General features: G+C 53.8%; 1 protein-coding gene across 2 annotated transcripts in view; it reads left to right on the top strand.

The window, feature by feature from the left end:
- Positions 1 to 13,993, top strand: part of COL22A1 (collagen type XXII alpha 1 chain) — a 247,900-nt gene that overhangs the window by 52,970 nt on the left and 180,937 nt on the right. For both annotated transcript variants that reach the window (XR_010837384.1, XM_067017097.1), the window contains exons 4-6: positions 1,348 to 1,422; positions 8,933 to 9,044; positions 13,165 to 13,288. Coding sequence is in view for 1 of the 2 variants with exons in the window: in XM_067017097.1 (XP_066873198.1) it covers positions 1,348 to 1,422; positions 8,933 to 9,044; positions 13,165 to 13,288 (311 nt within the window). In the remaining variant the exon portion in view is untranslated. The remainder of the gene's footprint in view (positions 1 to 1,347; positions 1,423 to 8,932; positions 9,045 to 13,164; positions 13,289 to 13,993) is intronic.

Genomic DNA, 13,993 nt, shown 5'->3' with positions numbered 1-13,993 from the left:
TGTGATTACTGTAATAACGTATATAGTAACCAGGTGGCTTCAAGGGCAGGGCAGTGTTTGTACTGAGTTGTCTCCGGTGCTGCACTTAAATCCTGTTACGGCTTGATCTCGCTTCATCCTCCGGGCAGCCCTGCAACAAGGGTGTATTTTGTGAGGTGTCCCGTGTCACACATACTGACTCCGACAGAGATGAGGAGACTGGCAGCGGAGCCAACACTTGGGCCTGGAACCTTGACGTTGGCAGTTGGTGCTTTCTGGGATTCTCAAAAATCGAAGTATAATTGATTTACAGTGTTGTGTTAGTTTCGGGTGTACAGCAAAGTGATTCAGTTACACACACACACATATTCTTTTTCAGATTCTTTGCCATGATAGGCTATTATAAGATATTGAATATAGTTCCCTGTGCTATACAGTAGGTCCTTATTGTTTATCTATTTTATATATAGTAGTTTGTATCTGTTAATCCCAAACTCCTAACTTATCCCTCCCCTACCCTTCCCCTTTGAAAGAAACCGTAAGTTTCTTTCTGGGAATTTTAGGGCAACTGAAAGAATCCCTTTTCCTTCCAACTTTTTTTTTTTTAAGTGAGAAATCATGAAGACATTCAGATAAGACATTTATTTATGTAGTTTCGTCTAATGAAGTACCTTTCACTGTGTGACTGACTCCATTGCCTTTGTGTAACTGAGCAGTTTTGCTTCTGGGATTATGTCTGCTTCTGGAATTGCACCTAAAACTCCCTGGGGCGGCACAGCAGACACCTTGCAGGTGGGCCCCCAGTAAATTTCCTGTTTCAGTGACACCCCGCTGGCTTGGGATTTTTATCTCTAAGCTCCCGCCTTTATGAATGAAGTTCCCTCTGCCTGTGTCGCCTTTTGGTCTCTTGTCCATCTGGCTGAGTCTTACTGTTCCTTTAAGGGAAACCTCAGACATCACCTTTCTGGGAAAGCTTCCCTGACATCCCCAGGCTGGGCTAGGTGTTGGATCAGAGTCCTGAGTGCCCTAGCAACCCAGACCCATTTCTGTCACTTATGACCCCGTTGATCATGTGGATTTCCGTGTCTGACTCCCTCTAATGGACGGCTGTGAGCTCCTTGTGGGTGGGGACTGTGCCTGTTCTTATCTCATTCCCGAATGAGCGCGGTATTGGCAGAGCCCATGCTTAACAAGTGCATTTGGGAGTAAATGAAACACTCCGTCAGTGTGACTCTGCGTCTGCCCCATGCTGGACGTCCTGCATGCGGGGGGGTGGTGGTGGCGCAGGGTCCCGATGACGTCACGTGCCATGGAGGAACCGTGGGCTGCGTTTGCTCATCGATTTCTGTTTCCTCTTGCTTTTCTCAGACGTGCTCTGCCCCAGCGTTCGTGTAGAAGGAGATCGCTTTAAGCACACCAATGGCGAAACCAAGGAAATCACAGGTAAGAGAGTAACAGCCACCCTACACGGCTTGCTTTGCTGTGCTTTTTGCTGGACTTGACCACGACCCTCCTTGATTCAAGGGTAGCCTTGCTGGTGCTGTCCTCATTCCTGTCCTTCACCAAAGTCCTAATAGGATGGTCTGAACTGTGCAGGTAGCAGCTCCCACCAACGAACCGTCAACAGGGAAGACCGTTCACGTGTTCCCTCTGGGAGCAGGTGGTGATGCTGTAGGGTCGGTAGAGAACGCAGTGGAGTGAGTTGACATGGTGAGTGAGTGGTTGGCAGCCGGTCAAAGGGTGAATGAATAAATGCATTTGGGAGTGAATCAGAGTCATAAATGCATGAGTGAGTCAACGGATGAGGGAGCGCAGAGCCACACGACTGCGGAGCCAGCAGCAGAAATAAACTCCGCAGAGGCTGTCTCTGTACACGACCACGACGGGGTGGCTGGGGTGCGTGGGGGATGCTGAGCCAGCCTCCTGCTCGTCCTGGTGGTGGTGAGCATCTGTTGGCTACTCCCTGTGGCCACGCGTCCAGCTGAACACTTCAAGTGCATGATCTCGGGGAAGTTTTCCTCCCCGTCCAGGACACCAGCCCTGCTCTCCTCACCAGCGCCGGCCCGATCAGGAGCCCCGTCTCTCCACCCCAAAGCGTCGCGGGTCCATTTCTAACCAGAGCAGTCAGTCTCCCGTCCAAGGCAGTGAGCCCCGGGCCATCAGAAGCCGGTGTCTTGTAGGTGCTGCAGTGCTCTGCCCCTTCCCAGGGGCCCCGCCCGGGTTTGCCCGCCCATGCGAACATGCCCCATCTGCACCTTGGCGCCTGAGGGTTGTTTCTAGAACAGCAGGAGGCTGTGCTCCCCGTGTGCACGGCAGGTGAAACGTGCCAGGGGGCTAACACTCCTCGGGGGTAACCCAGCCCTCCAGCGGTGAGCATTGGTAAAGGAACACCCGGGTCCTTGACCCGCTTCCCAGCACGTCCGCACAGGGGGCGTCCGGCCTGGTGCCGCTGTCCTCATCAGCTGCCGCCTCCCTCCCCGCTGACACTTCTTCTCGATCACGTCTCCCGGATAAACTAGCACTTCTGGGGGGGGCACCTGGGCTGTAGTCAGTGCTCAGTGAGGTACACTCTCTCTATCAGGGTGTCTCTGTCTCACTCCTGAGAGCAAGGTGACTTCCATCCTCGTCACTGTATTCATGCAGCTACCTTGAAGTGAGAATATTTATAGCTGAGTCACCGTCCAAAGGGCAAAACTGCTGGGAGCATGGATGTCCCCTCTGATCGCCTCGGTGACACCCAGCGGGGCTCGGGCTCTGGGTAATCTGTCCTCCGTCCCTCGCGCCTGGCTGGGCCTGCCGGCCCTGCGCCCGGGCAACTTCCGCTGAGGTCACTCTGGAAAGCAGATCTTTACCTTGCTGCGTTATCCATGTCGGGCTTCCTGAGCGATGAATCCTTTGTAACAGCATCTCCCCTAAATAATTCATTAACCAGTGTGTCTGTTCATAGAAGGGAAGTTGCGGCAGTAATACCATTAATAACAGAAATAGTAATAATCGATGCTTACCAGCACTTACATGCTTACCACGTCCTTGCGTGCCGAGGGATTTGCGCTTATTTTCTCATTTAACCCTTAGGGTGTAGGAGACCGGCACGATTGTGTCTTTTGTAGCTGGGGAAACAGGTACAGACACATTAAGTAATTTGCCTGAGTTTGTGGCGGAGTCAGGGCTCACGTCCAGCCCGTCGGAAGGAAGAGGGGGAGGGAGGGAGGAGACACAAATGAACACCATTTCATCTGCCTTATTGTCTATAAATCAGAACGAGCTTTCCTCTCGTTCTACGGACTGAAGAGCCTCCAGCATTTTTCTCCACTGAATAATAATTGATTCTGGCTGGGAAGATTCAGAATGTGTGTGTGTGCGTGTGCGTGCGTGTCTGTGTGCATGTGTGCATGTCTGTGTGCGCACATGTGTGCTTATGCAAGCTGGGAACAAATCCTTTGGGCTCTGGCATGTGAGGATCCCGCTGAGGAGTCTTGTGGTGATCGGATAGAAACGGGACCCTCTGTGCGGAATCCGCTGTGTGGATCTGCTGCCAGTGGAGCCTGGAACGTCGCCTCCCCTTGGTGGGCTCTGAGGCCCCCAGGAAGTAAATCACAGTGCTGGGTGGGCATCCATCAGCACACGGTGAAGATGCCCTGCTTGTGCAGCTCTGAGAGCAGAGAGCCTGCGAGATCTATCATCTCCTCTAATTATAACCAGACCAGAAAAAAGGCTCCTGCCAGCTGGAGCTGAGACCGAAGTTAGGGAGAGATGGCGCCGCATACTTGCCAACTTAAATGCGGTCGGGTGATCGGAGCAGCTTTTGTAAAAAATGCAGTTCCCCAAAGCCTCACCTCCAGGCGGTTCCTTAAATGACTCCAGCTATTTTTAGGGCTTATCTGGGCTGGAACAGTGAGGACGGGGAACAGAACAGACACAGCAGTTTGGAGGCGTGGGTCTGGCCAGGCGGCCTGGGTCCATCACCCGGCTCTCTGAGATTCAGTTTCCCCACTTACGCAACAATACATCCGACATGATACCTCTGAGAACCCCTCCTGGCTCTAAAAACGGAATGTTCTGCAAATTCTAGTGACTAAAGGCGTTATACAACATCCCTGGGGGGTCAGCTATTTAAAGCTGAAAGAAAGTGCTGGGCGCGGTCCAGCTCGGAGATTTGGCCACAGACATCCTAATGTCTCTCTCCTCCTACCTGAGCGCCGACCTCCAGGTAACAGTCGCCATGTCACGAGCATCTCAGATAGTCTCAGCTCAGCGATCCTTCCCTCCCTCCTCCCCAGGCCTGTGTTTCCAAGTCTAGTCCTCACCAATCTCCCCGACCCTCCATCCCCACTGCCAGAATGGTCTTTGAATGTAGAAACAAGGCTGTGTCTCTCCCTTGCTTTAAAGCCCTTCCGTGGCTCCCCACTGCCTGTAGAAAGAAACTCAAACTGCCTCGCGTGGCCGACAGAGCCCCGCCTGATCTGCCCCTGCCTAGCTCACGCCCCTAACCGTGGCTCCTGACATCCCGAAATAGTGGGGTTCTCAGAAAGAACCTCAGTGACTCAGGTCCGGTGACCTTTGCACATCCAGTTACCTTGGATGCCCTTCCCTCCATCTGTGTCTGCCCAGATTTTATTTGTTCTTTAAATTCAGGCCAGGCCTTTGCCTCCTCTGGGAAGCCTTCCCTGATTGCTCCTCAGCTGGGCAGGGAAAATGTTCCATGTGCTGTTATACAAGCCCAGCCATTCCCCCTCCTTCTCATTTACCCATGATACCAACACAGCTTCTCTCTATGCCTGTTTCCCTGTAGACACTAAACTTTAGGGGGTTGGGGCTGGGATTTTGTCCTGTTGATCATTGGAGCAGCCAACAGGGCATCTAAGATGGAGGAGGCCCTTAATGGTTTAGTGAATTCCTTTCTTCTCTCCTTCCCTCTTTCCACTGACGGTGCCTCAGTTAAGAACGACAACCAGAGCTCTTACCTTTTGAGGGATGGAAACATGAATCAGATCAGGTCCCATCCTTCAAATTGCTCACCTTCTCCTGGGGACAGATAAACGTGTGCACCTCGGCCAGACCCACGAAAGACCTGGGAGTAACTTCCGTGCCTGGGGGTCCGTCAAAGCTTCGTCCGGCGTGGACCCTCGAAGGACTCTGGGCGATCGTCACGGTGTCCCTGATACCACCTGGTTCAGCTGAGTCCGTGACTTCGGGGAGGTGCATCCTTGCAGTTTCTACATTAAACAATCGCCGCTTTATCTCCCGGTGCCTTGCATCAGGGTCCACGTACCTCGAGAACATTTTTCATCTTCCTTCCCGGCCTTTATTTATTGCAGGCGATTCATCTTTCTCTCGGTGCCCTTTGCTGCCTCCTAGTTAATTGCTTGTTGTTCAGAGCTTTGTGGTGTTTAAGTCTTTGTTTTTATCCACGGAAGCCAATGAAAGTGGAACGGGAAAGTAGAGCATATGTTTGCCTTTTTAAAACTATTTTTTATTCTCCCTCACGACTGCTACAAGGAAACCCAGCTTAAGGTGGCGGTTTCCAGTGACAGGGATGGAGCTGTGGCGTGGAGGAGCGGGCCTCTCTGCCGTCCTGCCTGACACCTTAGTGGGCGGCGTCGGGCCCGTGCCCGCCGGGTTCTGAGCCCGCTCTCTGAGTCAGAGCCAGCGCTCAGTGGGAGCCCCCCGGGCCCGCGCACCCCTGTGGGCCTTGGGCAGCCCCGTGAAGTGGGAGTTTGCAGGGGCTGAGTAGTTGCACCAGAGTCGTGGCGCTGTGGAGTCTAAGAGCAGGCAGGGCCCAGGTGTCTCTCACTGAGATGCTCCCCGGTCCGCACTTTCCCTCCTTAAATGAAAGTGGCTGCTTCCCTGGAGCGACAGCCCACCCCACGTCCAGGCAGTTACCGCCCCAGGGGTTTTGCTCCCACGCGGCTGAGAGCCTCTGAGTGCTGACAAACGGGAGAGCCTGCCGGGGGGACCCACTTGCTCCCGCAGGGGGCGATGGCAGGGATGCCCGGAGGCCCCGAGGCGTGGAGGCGGCGAGCCTGCTAGTTGGGCCCCTTAGCCTTGCCTCGATGCTGAAGGAGACGCGAGGATGCGGGCTGTGGCCCGGCCGGCGCCGGGCCTGCTTTCACCCCCGGGGCAGAGTGGCTCCAAACCTGCGCCCGCCTCTTCTGCCTTTCCTGGGAACAGAATCTGAGCCTAAACGGGCCTTTTACCACTTGGTGTCCCTTCCATGGAACCCTTGTGGGCCAGTCACCCCATTCCCAGGCACCAGCCCCTCCCACTGTCCTCTGCCGCCCAGCCCTGCGGGTCACCTCCAGGTCCAGGGCCCCAGTGCACGGGCGGCCCTTTGGATCTTCACGAGACGCCTCCTCGTGTGGCCCAGTGCGTCCCACCAGCTGATCCCGCTGGACCTGCCGGGCTCTGTGAGGCCTTAAACCCAGAGCTGCCAGTGGTGACGTTGGGGGGGGTGTGCCTGCCCCTTGGGGGGCCCCACCGTCTCTGGGAAGGCTAGAGCGTTGGCCTCAGTGTGCACTAAAGAGCACACTGTTCCAGGGTATGCTGTCTTCATCCATGAGGGAGCTTCTGGGTACATGTTTTCTATCTTAAGGACCAAATCTCATTTAACCTTGTGCCATGAATTCTGTTAATTCGCTGGCGTGTGAGATGCTGTTTAGAAATGACATGGTGGCCACTCTTAGTCATTTTCTGAGAACTAGGCAACCTCGGAATGGCAGGGGCCGGGGAGGGGCCGGTGCCTAAAGTGCCCCTGGGCCTCAATCTCAGCACAGCCTTGCTCTGCATGGCATTCCTTCCCAGACCGTCACAGGCCCTGCCCCAGGCCTGGAACAGGCCCTGCTCAGGTGGCCTGCCCCCTGAGGCCTGCGCGGTCACTCCTGCTCACCTCCCATCAAATCCTGTTTGATTATTCCTCACTGCCTGAGATTGTCCTTTACATTTGTGTTGGACATGTGCTTATTATTGGTCTCCCACTAGGGGACTAGTTCTCCCAGCTGCGTCTCCAGTGCTCATACGTGCTTGGCACAGAGCAGGATCTCAAAAAATATATATTGAGGGCTTCCCTGGTGGCGCAGTAGTTGAGAATCCGCCTGCCGATGCAGGAGACACGGGTTCGTGCCCTGGTCCGGGAAGATCCCACATGCCGTGGAGCGGCTGGGCCCATGAGCCACGGCTGCTGAGCCTGCGTGTCCGGAGCCTGTGCTCCGCAACGGGAGAGGCCACAACAGTGAGAGGCCCGCGTACCGCAAAAAAAAAAAAAAAAAAAAAAAAAAAAATATATATATATATATATATATATATATATATATATTGAATGGGTAAATGATATCCATGGATAGAATCTAGTGGGAGAAGAGGCTGTAATCATTGTAAAGGGAAATAAGTAATATGAAAATTATTTTGTGGGTCTTCCGCTCTGTGTCAGGCTCTGTACGAAGAGCTTTGTGTCATAGTCAAGCTTCACCACAATCCTATGAGGTGCAAAGACGATCCCCTTTTTACAGATGAAGAAATTGGTGCTCAGAGACATCAGGCAACCTGCCTAAAGTCACACAGCTAGGACCCGGTGGTCAGGAACACAGCCCAGGCCTGTCTGACTCTGCTGCTGAAACTCTCAATTGATGCTAATTCCTTTCTGTTCTTGCAGCATCTTACACAGGGCTTGGAGCAGAGAGGCTCTCAAAATACAAGTTGAATGACTAAACCATCTCTTAGGACAGAATCTAGTTAGGAGATGTTTTAATCATCCTGATGTGAGCCCTGCAAGCTCATTTCCTGTTTTCCATGGCAGCATCTCAGAATGTTGGAGACAGCAAGAGCCTTCCTGAAGACTCGTGGGTTAGGTGCCACTGATGCCGAGTGGTGTGTTAGCCTGGGGATGCGGAGACAAGTGAGGCCCGGTGCCCACCCACGGGTGGCTTCCTCCCACCTGCCGCGGGGTCCCCCTTCCCCAGGGACGCAGTGTCAGGCCGGCACCTCCCACCATTGCCTCCGTGTGGGCGTCGTGGTCGGGCTCCTCTGAGGACCCCAGCTGCAGGACTCCAGTCAGCGCCCCCAGACTGGTCCAGGTGGTTTTGTAGGGGGTGATGGATAAGTGTGTGCTGCTGATGGTGGAGAGTCCTGAGCGAATAACTGACCTGCTGAGTCAGTTTCCTACCATGGCTGAGTGACCGCCTGGGATTCTCTTGACAGCCAAGGGGGCGGGTGTCAAGCCTTCTGTCACAACCAAGGACTGAGGCTCTTGTGGGTTCTGTAACCCGCTCAGCATCACACAAATATGTGACTGAGTTGGATGACCCCCTGTCCCGCCAGCTCCCCTGAGCCCAAAGTTCGTGTCTTTTCCATTACTTGGTGTAGCCAATGAGCAAGGTCCTCTCTCAGAGCCAAAACAAAACAAAATACGCCTTTCTATTAACGCAGTATCATGAACAGTTTTCTTCTCTCTGATGTTTCGCTCTTTAAAATCATGCAGCTTAAATGCTGCTAACTTATAATTCAGGCAAAGTCCAGATGAATTGCGGAAATGTGGCTGCGAGAAGGAGAGCCGGAGCTGCCGCTCTGCCCGCAGAGCCAGGCTGTGCGAGCCGGGTGTCCCCACGTGGGCTCCCTGGTTGCCAATCACACGGGCAGAATGGTGGCCGGCCGCTTACTTCATGCTCGCCTGTGATCCGGGACTTTCACGAAGGCGCGTGTTTCATCCGAAACCCCAGCGTCTCTGCCTGTTCCTGCAGTTGGCCCTGGAAACGGAAGCTGTCCGTCTCCTCCTTCAGTTTTCACCTGGGAGATGTATTTGCACAGTCCCCCCCCCTGCCCCGCCCAACCCCGCTTAAATCCCACGCCTGCTCCCCCAGGGCAGGGCGGGCCGGCCACCTTCCCGGAGAGCAGATGTGCTTTTCCTCTCTCTCCCGGGCTCCTCTGGCCAAACTCACTCCTGGCTCTTCTCTTTGGACAGGTTTTGACCTGATGGATTTGTTCGATGTGAAGGCGATCTTGGGGGAGAGAGAGAACGGGGCGCAGAGTTCCTACGTCCGGATGGGATCCTTCCCTGTGGTGCAGAGGACTGAGTGAGTGGTTGCTTCTCCTTCTAGACCTGCCCGGGCGCCTCTGAAAGGGTGGGAAGCCGCCCGTCAGCACCGTGGTTGCTCACTGAGCACGGGGCAGGGATTTCGCCTACGGAGCGCCTGGTGAGGTCGCCCTGAAATGAAGCAGCCGAATCACTGACCCGGGAATTCAGCCTATTTCTTAACCATGTATTACCGTTGACGTTATTGGTCCCCTGGTCCTTCTACACTCACCCGTCCGTACAGGTGTGGTGTTCACCCTCCATCCATTCATGCCTGCATTTTTCTGTTAGTTCGGTAAACGACAGACGTTTATCACCTGTGGCTTAGATCCACGGCACCTACTGTGGACCGGCCACTGCATGACATGCAGGCAGAGCCCCATCCAGAGTCACGTAGTCGTTTTGGCCAGTGGAGACCCAGTTCAGGGTTTGCTGGGTGCCCGGCCTTAACACAAGTCATTGGAGGTCCCTGTGCCCCCGTCATGGCATCTGTTTCACCTGAGGTGAATGTGTCCGCCTTGCAACGTCGTTTGAGAGGATCCTGATGCAAAGATTAGTCCAGGGTCTGACACCTGTGGGGTCTCCAGTCGAGGGCTAGTGATGACACCCAAATAACTGTTCCATTGTGCTCGTCTTGGGCAGAATGGTCTTTTGAAAATGAAAAGTGATATTTTATCTTGACATTCTCCTTCATCTTACAACTCTTCAGTGATCTCTGAGTGTTCTTAAGCTAAGGGCCTGGGAAGACCCTGTGTGTGATCTAGCCGCGTGCTGCCTTTCCGGCATCAGGTTCGCCCTGGCCTCTCATTGTCCGCACTGCCCTCTACCTGGGACCCCTGCCTGTCCTTCAGAGTACAGCTCATCTGTCCTGCTTTCAAGGATGCCTCCCCCGAACTCGGAGGTTAAGCCAGGCCTCCCCTTCTTTTCTCTCCTCACAACCTGTCCTCCTGCATAAAACGTAGCAACATCGAAGCCAGCGACTCGATTGTGCAATGAGTCATTTGCAGACTGTCTCCCCAGCTCTGGGAGAAGCTCCTGGAAGGGCCTGAGTCTGGCCTCTGCTGAGTCCCAGCGTGGAGCTGAGCCCCGCCTGGAGGAGGGGATGAATCAGTCCAAGATCAGTGAGAAGCCTCCGTTAGATACTAGCGTGGCAAAGGTGGTGGGCTTGGCACATCAGACCTCAGAGCTTGCATTTTGCTGGCATGCAGTCGTTTCTCCGGCTCGGTGGGCGTTCTCTGAGAGCCAGCCTTGCACCAGGACTGTATCGGGCCCTAATGTCCTCCATGGCTCACAGAGCCAGCATGCCGGGAGAGTGCTGTGCAGAAGAGGAAATGCTAGGTCGCTTTCTCTCTCTGGTCCCGTTTCCTCGCCCTGCGATGGAGACCATGATCACAGTCAGCAGACCCTTAAGGGAGGCGTGCCTTCCTGATTGTGGGCGTTGTTCTGTCCACACAGGGGCTGAGATACAGATGCTGGGTGATCTTCATCACCTGGTCCCGTGCTCCTTTGGGGGCCGCACAGGGATGAACGGAATCCAGGTTCCATTTCCCACTTAATTCCCCTTACTTCTTTGGCCTAACTTGTCCAATTCATCCATACCACTTAGAAACAGAAAAAAAAACCAAAATTCACAGGCAACTTCACTTTAAAGCAAACGTACAAGGGGATTCCTTGGCAGTTAGGACTCCACACTCCCACCACAGGGGGCCCACGTTCGATTCCTGGTGGGGGAACTAAGATTCTGCAAGCTGCGCGGTGTGGCCAAAAATGAAAATAATCATAACGCAAACGTGTAATAGAGAAAGAACAAAACGGAGGGAGGAAAGCACACGTTACACAGATGTGGTGGGGAGCCCAGCAGAGGCCTCCCACTTGCCGAGGATGCCGTCTTTCTATCAGGACATTTGGAGCAAACAGCACAATGGCTTTGGACTCTGCTCTCTGGACGTGGGGCTGACGTGTTTCTGGGAAATGGATTTGGGCTCATGTTATTCTGACTCGTCCTGAGAAGGAATTTCTACATGGTTTCAAGTTTGTTTTAATGGCAAAACAGCAGAAACAAGCAAACCGACGGAGCTCTGACGTGTTGAGTGAGAATAGCACCCCTTTCATTTCTAATGCAATTTACGCAGATACATACGTACATGTATAATTTTTAATGTACGGGTTAATTTTGTTCATACTGGAAAGGGGTGTCACTTTCAATATTTGTATTTGTCTTACTTGCTAAACGTTTAAAGGGCACTTTACACACCTTATCTAACTTATTTCTCACCACAGTAAAATGGGGGAAGCAGGGCTTGTAGTATTCTCAGCATTTATCTGGTGTGACATTTGAGGCTCAAAATGGGACAGTAACCTGTTCAAAATCTCATAGTACCTAGGAAGCGGAGGTTGGCCTCAAACTCAGCTCCTTCAGCTCCAATCCCTTTACCCTCTCCTGTATATCTGTGTATATACACAGCCTAAGAAAAATTATTAGTCTCTCACTGAGAGAGAGAGAGAAGGAGAGAGAGAGAGGCACACCCTGGAGATATTGCGGGTTTGGTTCCAGACTACTGCAATAAAGCGAATATCAAAACGGAGAGAGTCACATCTTTTGCTTTCCCAGTGTGTATAAAAAGTTACGCTTACACCATACTGTAGTCTTTTAAGTTTGCAACAGCACATTGCGTCTTAAAAGACAGCGTGCGTGTCGTCGGCGCTGATGGAATTGCTTGATTCAGTGTTGCCACAAACCTTCAGTTTTTTAAAAAAACACAGTATCTGTGCGGCCCAGTAAAGCTAAGGCACAGCGAAACGAGGGGTGCCTGTAGATAGAGATGTAAATATAATTACGGTGATCAGTATGTAGATACGGTGTCTTTAGATGCATAGCATGTTTGCGTATTATACATACATGTGTGTTGAGAAGTAAGTGTGTTTAGAAGAGAACACTAGCGTAGTTGGCCTCATTGACGCGAGGAGAAGAAACAAAAACGGAAGGGCAGTGTTCATGGGAGGCTCCGCAGCCCGTGTCCCGTGTCTGTGCAGAGCGGTGGGGAAGCCCCGTACCCCTCCCGTGTGGCAGTGACCTAGGACGTCCCTGAATCCTGGGGAGGCACTGCTCCCGGTGTCTGGGTGTGATCCTGGGTGAAATCCCAGCTCAGAGAGCGACTCTGAACGGCTGGGCCAACTCCCGGCTCGGATCTGTGCACCGAGACGACAGAGGGGGGACCAGTGTCTACTCACAGGTTCTACAGCCAAACGAAGGGTCGCTGAGGGTCCACAAGTCTGAGAACCAGAAACCCAGACGCCTCCTCATTTCCCTTCCTGGCTCTCTGGCCAGACAGTTTCCGCCTCCTCCGATGCCGAAGGCGGCACCTTGCATTCTTTGCCCCCGGAGCAGGCTTTGGCCCGCCGTGAGCGGGCGTGCCGGGCAACAGCTGGCGGTCAAGAGGAGAGCTCTGGAGACCCGCCGCCGTCTGCAGGGGAGCCTCTGCTTGACCGCTGAGCAGCGGGGTGCAGGAGTCACCCCACGAGAGCCTGGCCGTCCTCAGCTAGGGCGGGGGCGTCACAACACCGTACATCCGAGCTCCTGTCGCGGAACAACGTGCACGCTGAATTTGTAGGGGAAAGGGCAGTGTGGGGCTGTCTGGGCTGGAGCTGCAGGGGTCGAGGGGTTCCCCCATTTGAGGGGCTGGTCCCCCGAGCTCAGGAAACCAGTGCTCTGTGGAGACGGAGGATGTCCCGGCACGTGGGTCAGGGACCAGGCGGGCTAAGAAGTGACAGTGTGGCCTTGCCGAGGGGCAGCAGGCAGGGGGAGGTGAGGACGCCGCGGCGGGGTGGCAGTTCACCTTTTATTATTGATTTTGGAGAGATGGAAGCAGGCGAGCACTGCGGGGGTGGATTTGACGGGGCTGAGGGTGGGTGCACCGGAACAATGAAGGGGCCACAGCGAGGGTCAGCAGAGGGTTGTACGGAGGCCCTGATTGAAGGAAAAGGCGGTCAAGGCAGGCGACCAGGGGGACTTTAGAACCCGAGGAGGTCAGAGTGGCAGGACTTCGTGACCCCAGGGTGCGTGGGCTTCCTTTGCAGCCTCTTCTCTCAGCCCGGCGCCCTCTGTCTCTGTCTCCCTCCAGGGATGTGTTCCCGCAAGGCTTGCCTGATGAGTACGCCTTTGTCACCACCTTCCGGCTCCGGAAGATGTCTCGGAAAGAAGACTGGTATATCTGGCAGGTCATCGACCAGTACGGCATCCCGCAGGTGTGAGCAGCACGCCTTGTCTCAGTGCAGATTTCTTTCTCCTTCTCGTGGGCTTGGCATCAACCACCGTGTTTTCTCCTGGGGTCTCTGTCCTGGGCCTGGGAGATGGAGGGTCTGGTGTCCATAGAGGCGCAGGGCAGCTGCAGGGGCTGGCAGACCACCACAGGGCTGCACTTCTTCCTTGACGGTCAAGTGCCTGTCACCTGGTGGGGCAGAACGCCCAGTTCCTGTCTCAGGGACCCTCAGCCCAGCCAGGGAGGTGGCAGCCAGTGCTGCTGTCCTATGGCACATGCTCTCTTAGCAGCACGATCATGATGTAGTGGAGGAAACTGGCTTAGAGTCAGCACGACCTGGATTCAGACCTCGTGTCTAGTCCTTTCTTGGTGTGGCCTCTGAGACATGTTCACTTTCTCCTTTTTTTAAAAAAAATTTATTTATTTACTTTTTATACAGCAGGTTCTTATTAGTTATCTGTTTTATACATATTAGTGTATACATGTCAATCCCAGTCACTCAATTCACCCCGCCACCACCCCCCGCCCTCTTGCTTTCCTCCCTTGGTGTCCATGCATTTGTTCCCTACATCTGTGTCTCTATTTCTGCCCTGCAAACCGGTTCATCTGTACCTTTTTCTAGATTCCACATATATGCATTAATATACGATATTTGTTTCTCTCTTTCTGAGTTACTTCACTCTGTATGACA

The sequence above is a fragment of the Kogia breviceps genome, chromosome 17 (genome assembly GCF_026419965.1).
Source record: "Kogia breviceps isolate mKogBre1 chromosome 17, mKogBre1 haplotype 1, whole genome shotgun sequence".
Classification (NCBI taxonomy): domain Eukaryota; kingdom Metazoa; phylum Chordata; class Mammalia; order Artiodactyla; family Physeteridae; genus Kogia; species Kogia breviceps.
The sequence above is the reverse complement of the archived record's forward strand: the minus strand, read 5'-3'. Positions and strand labels throughout refer to the sequence as shown.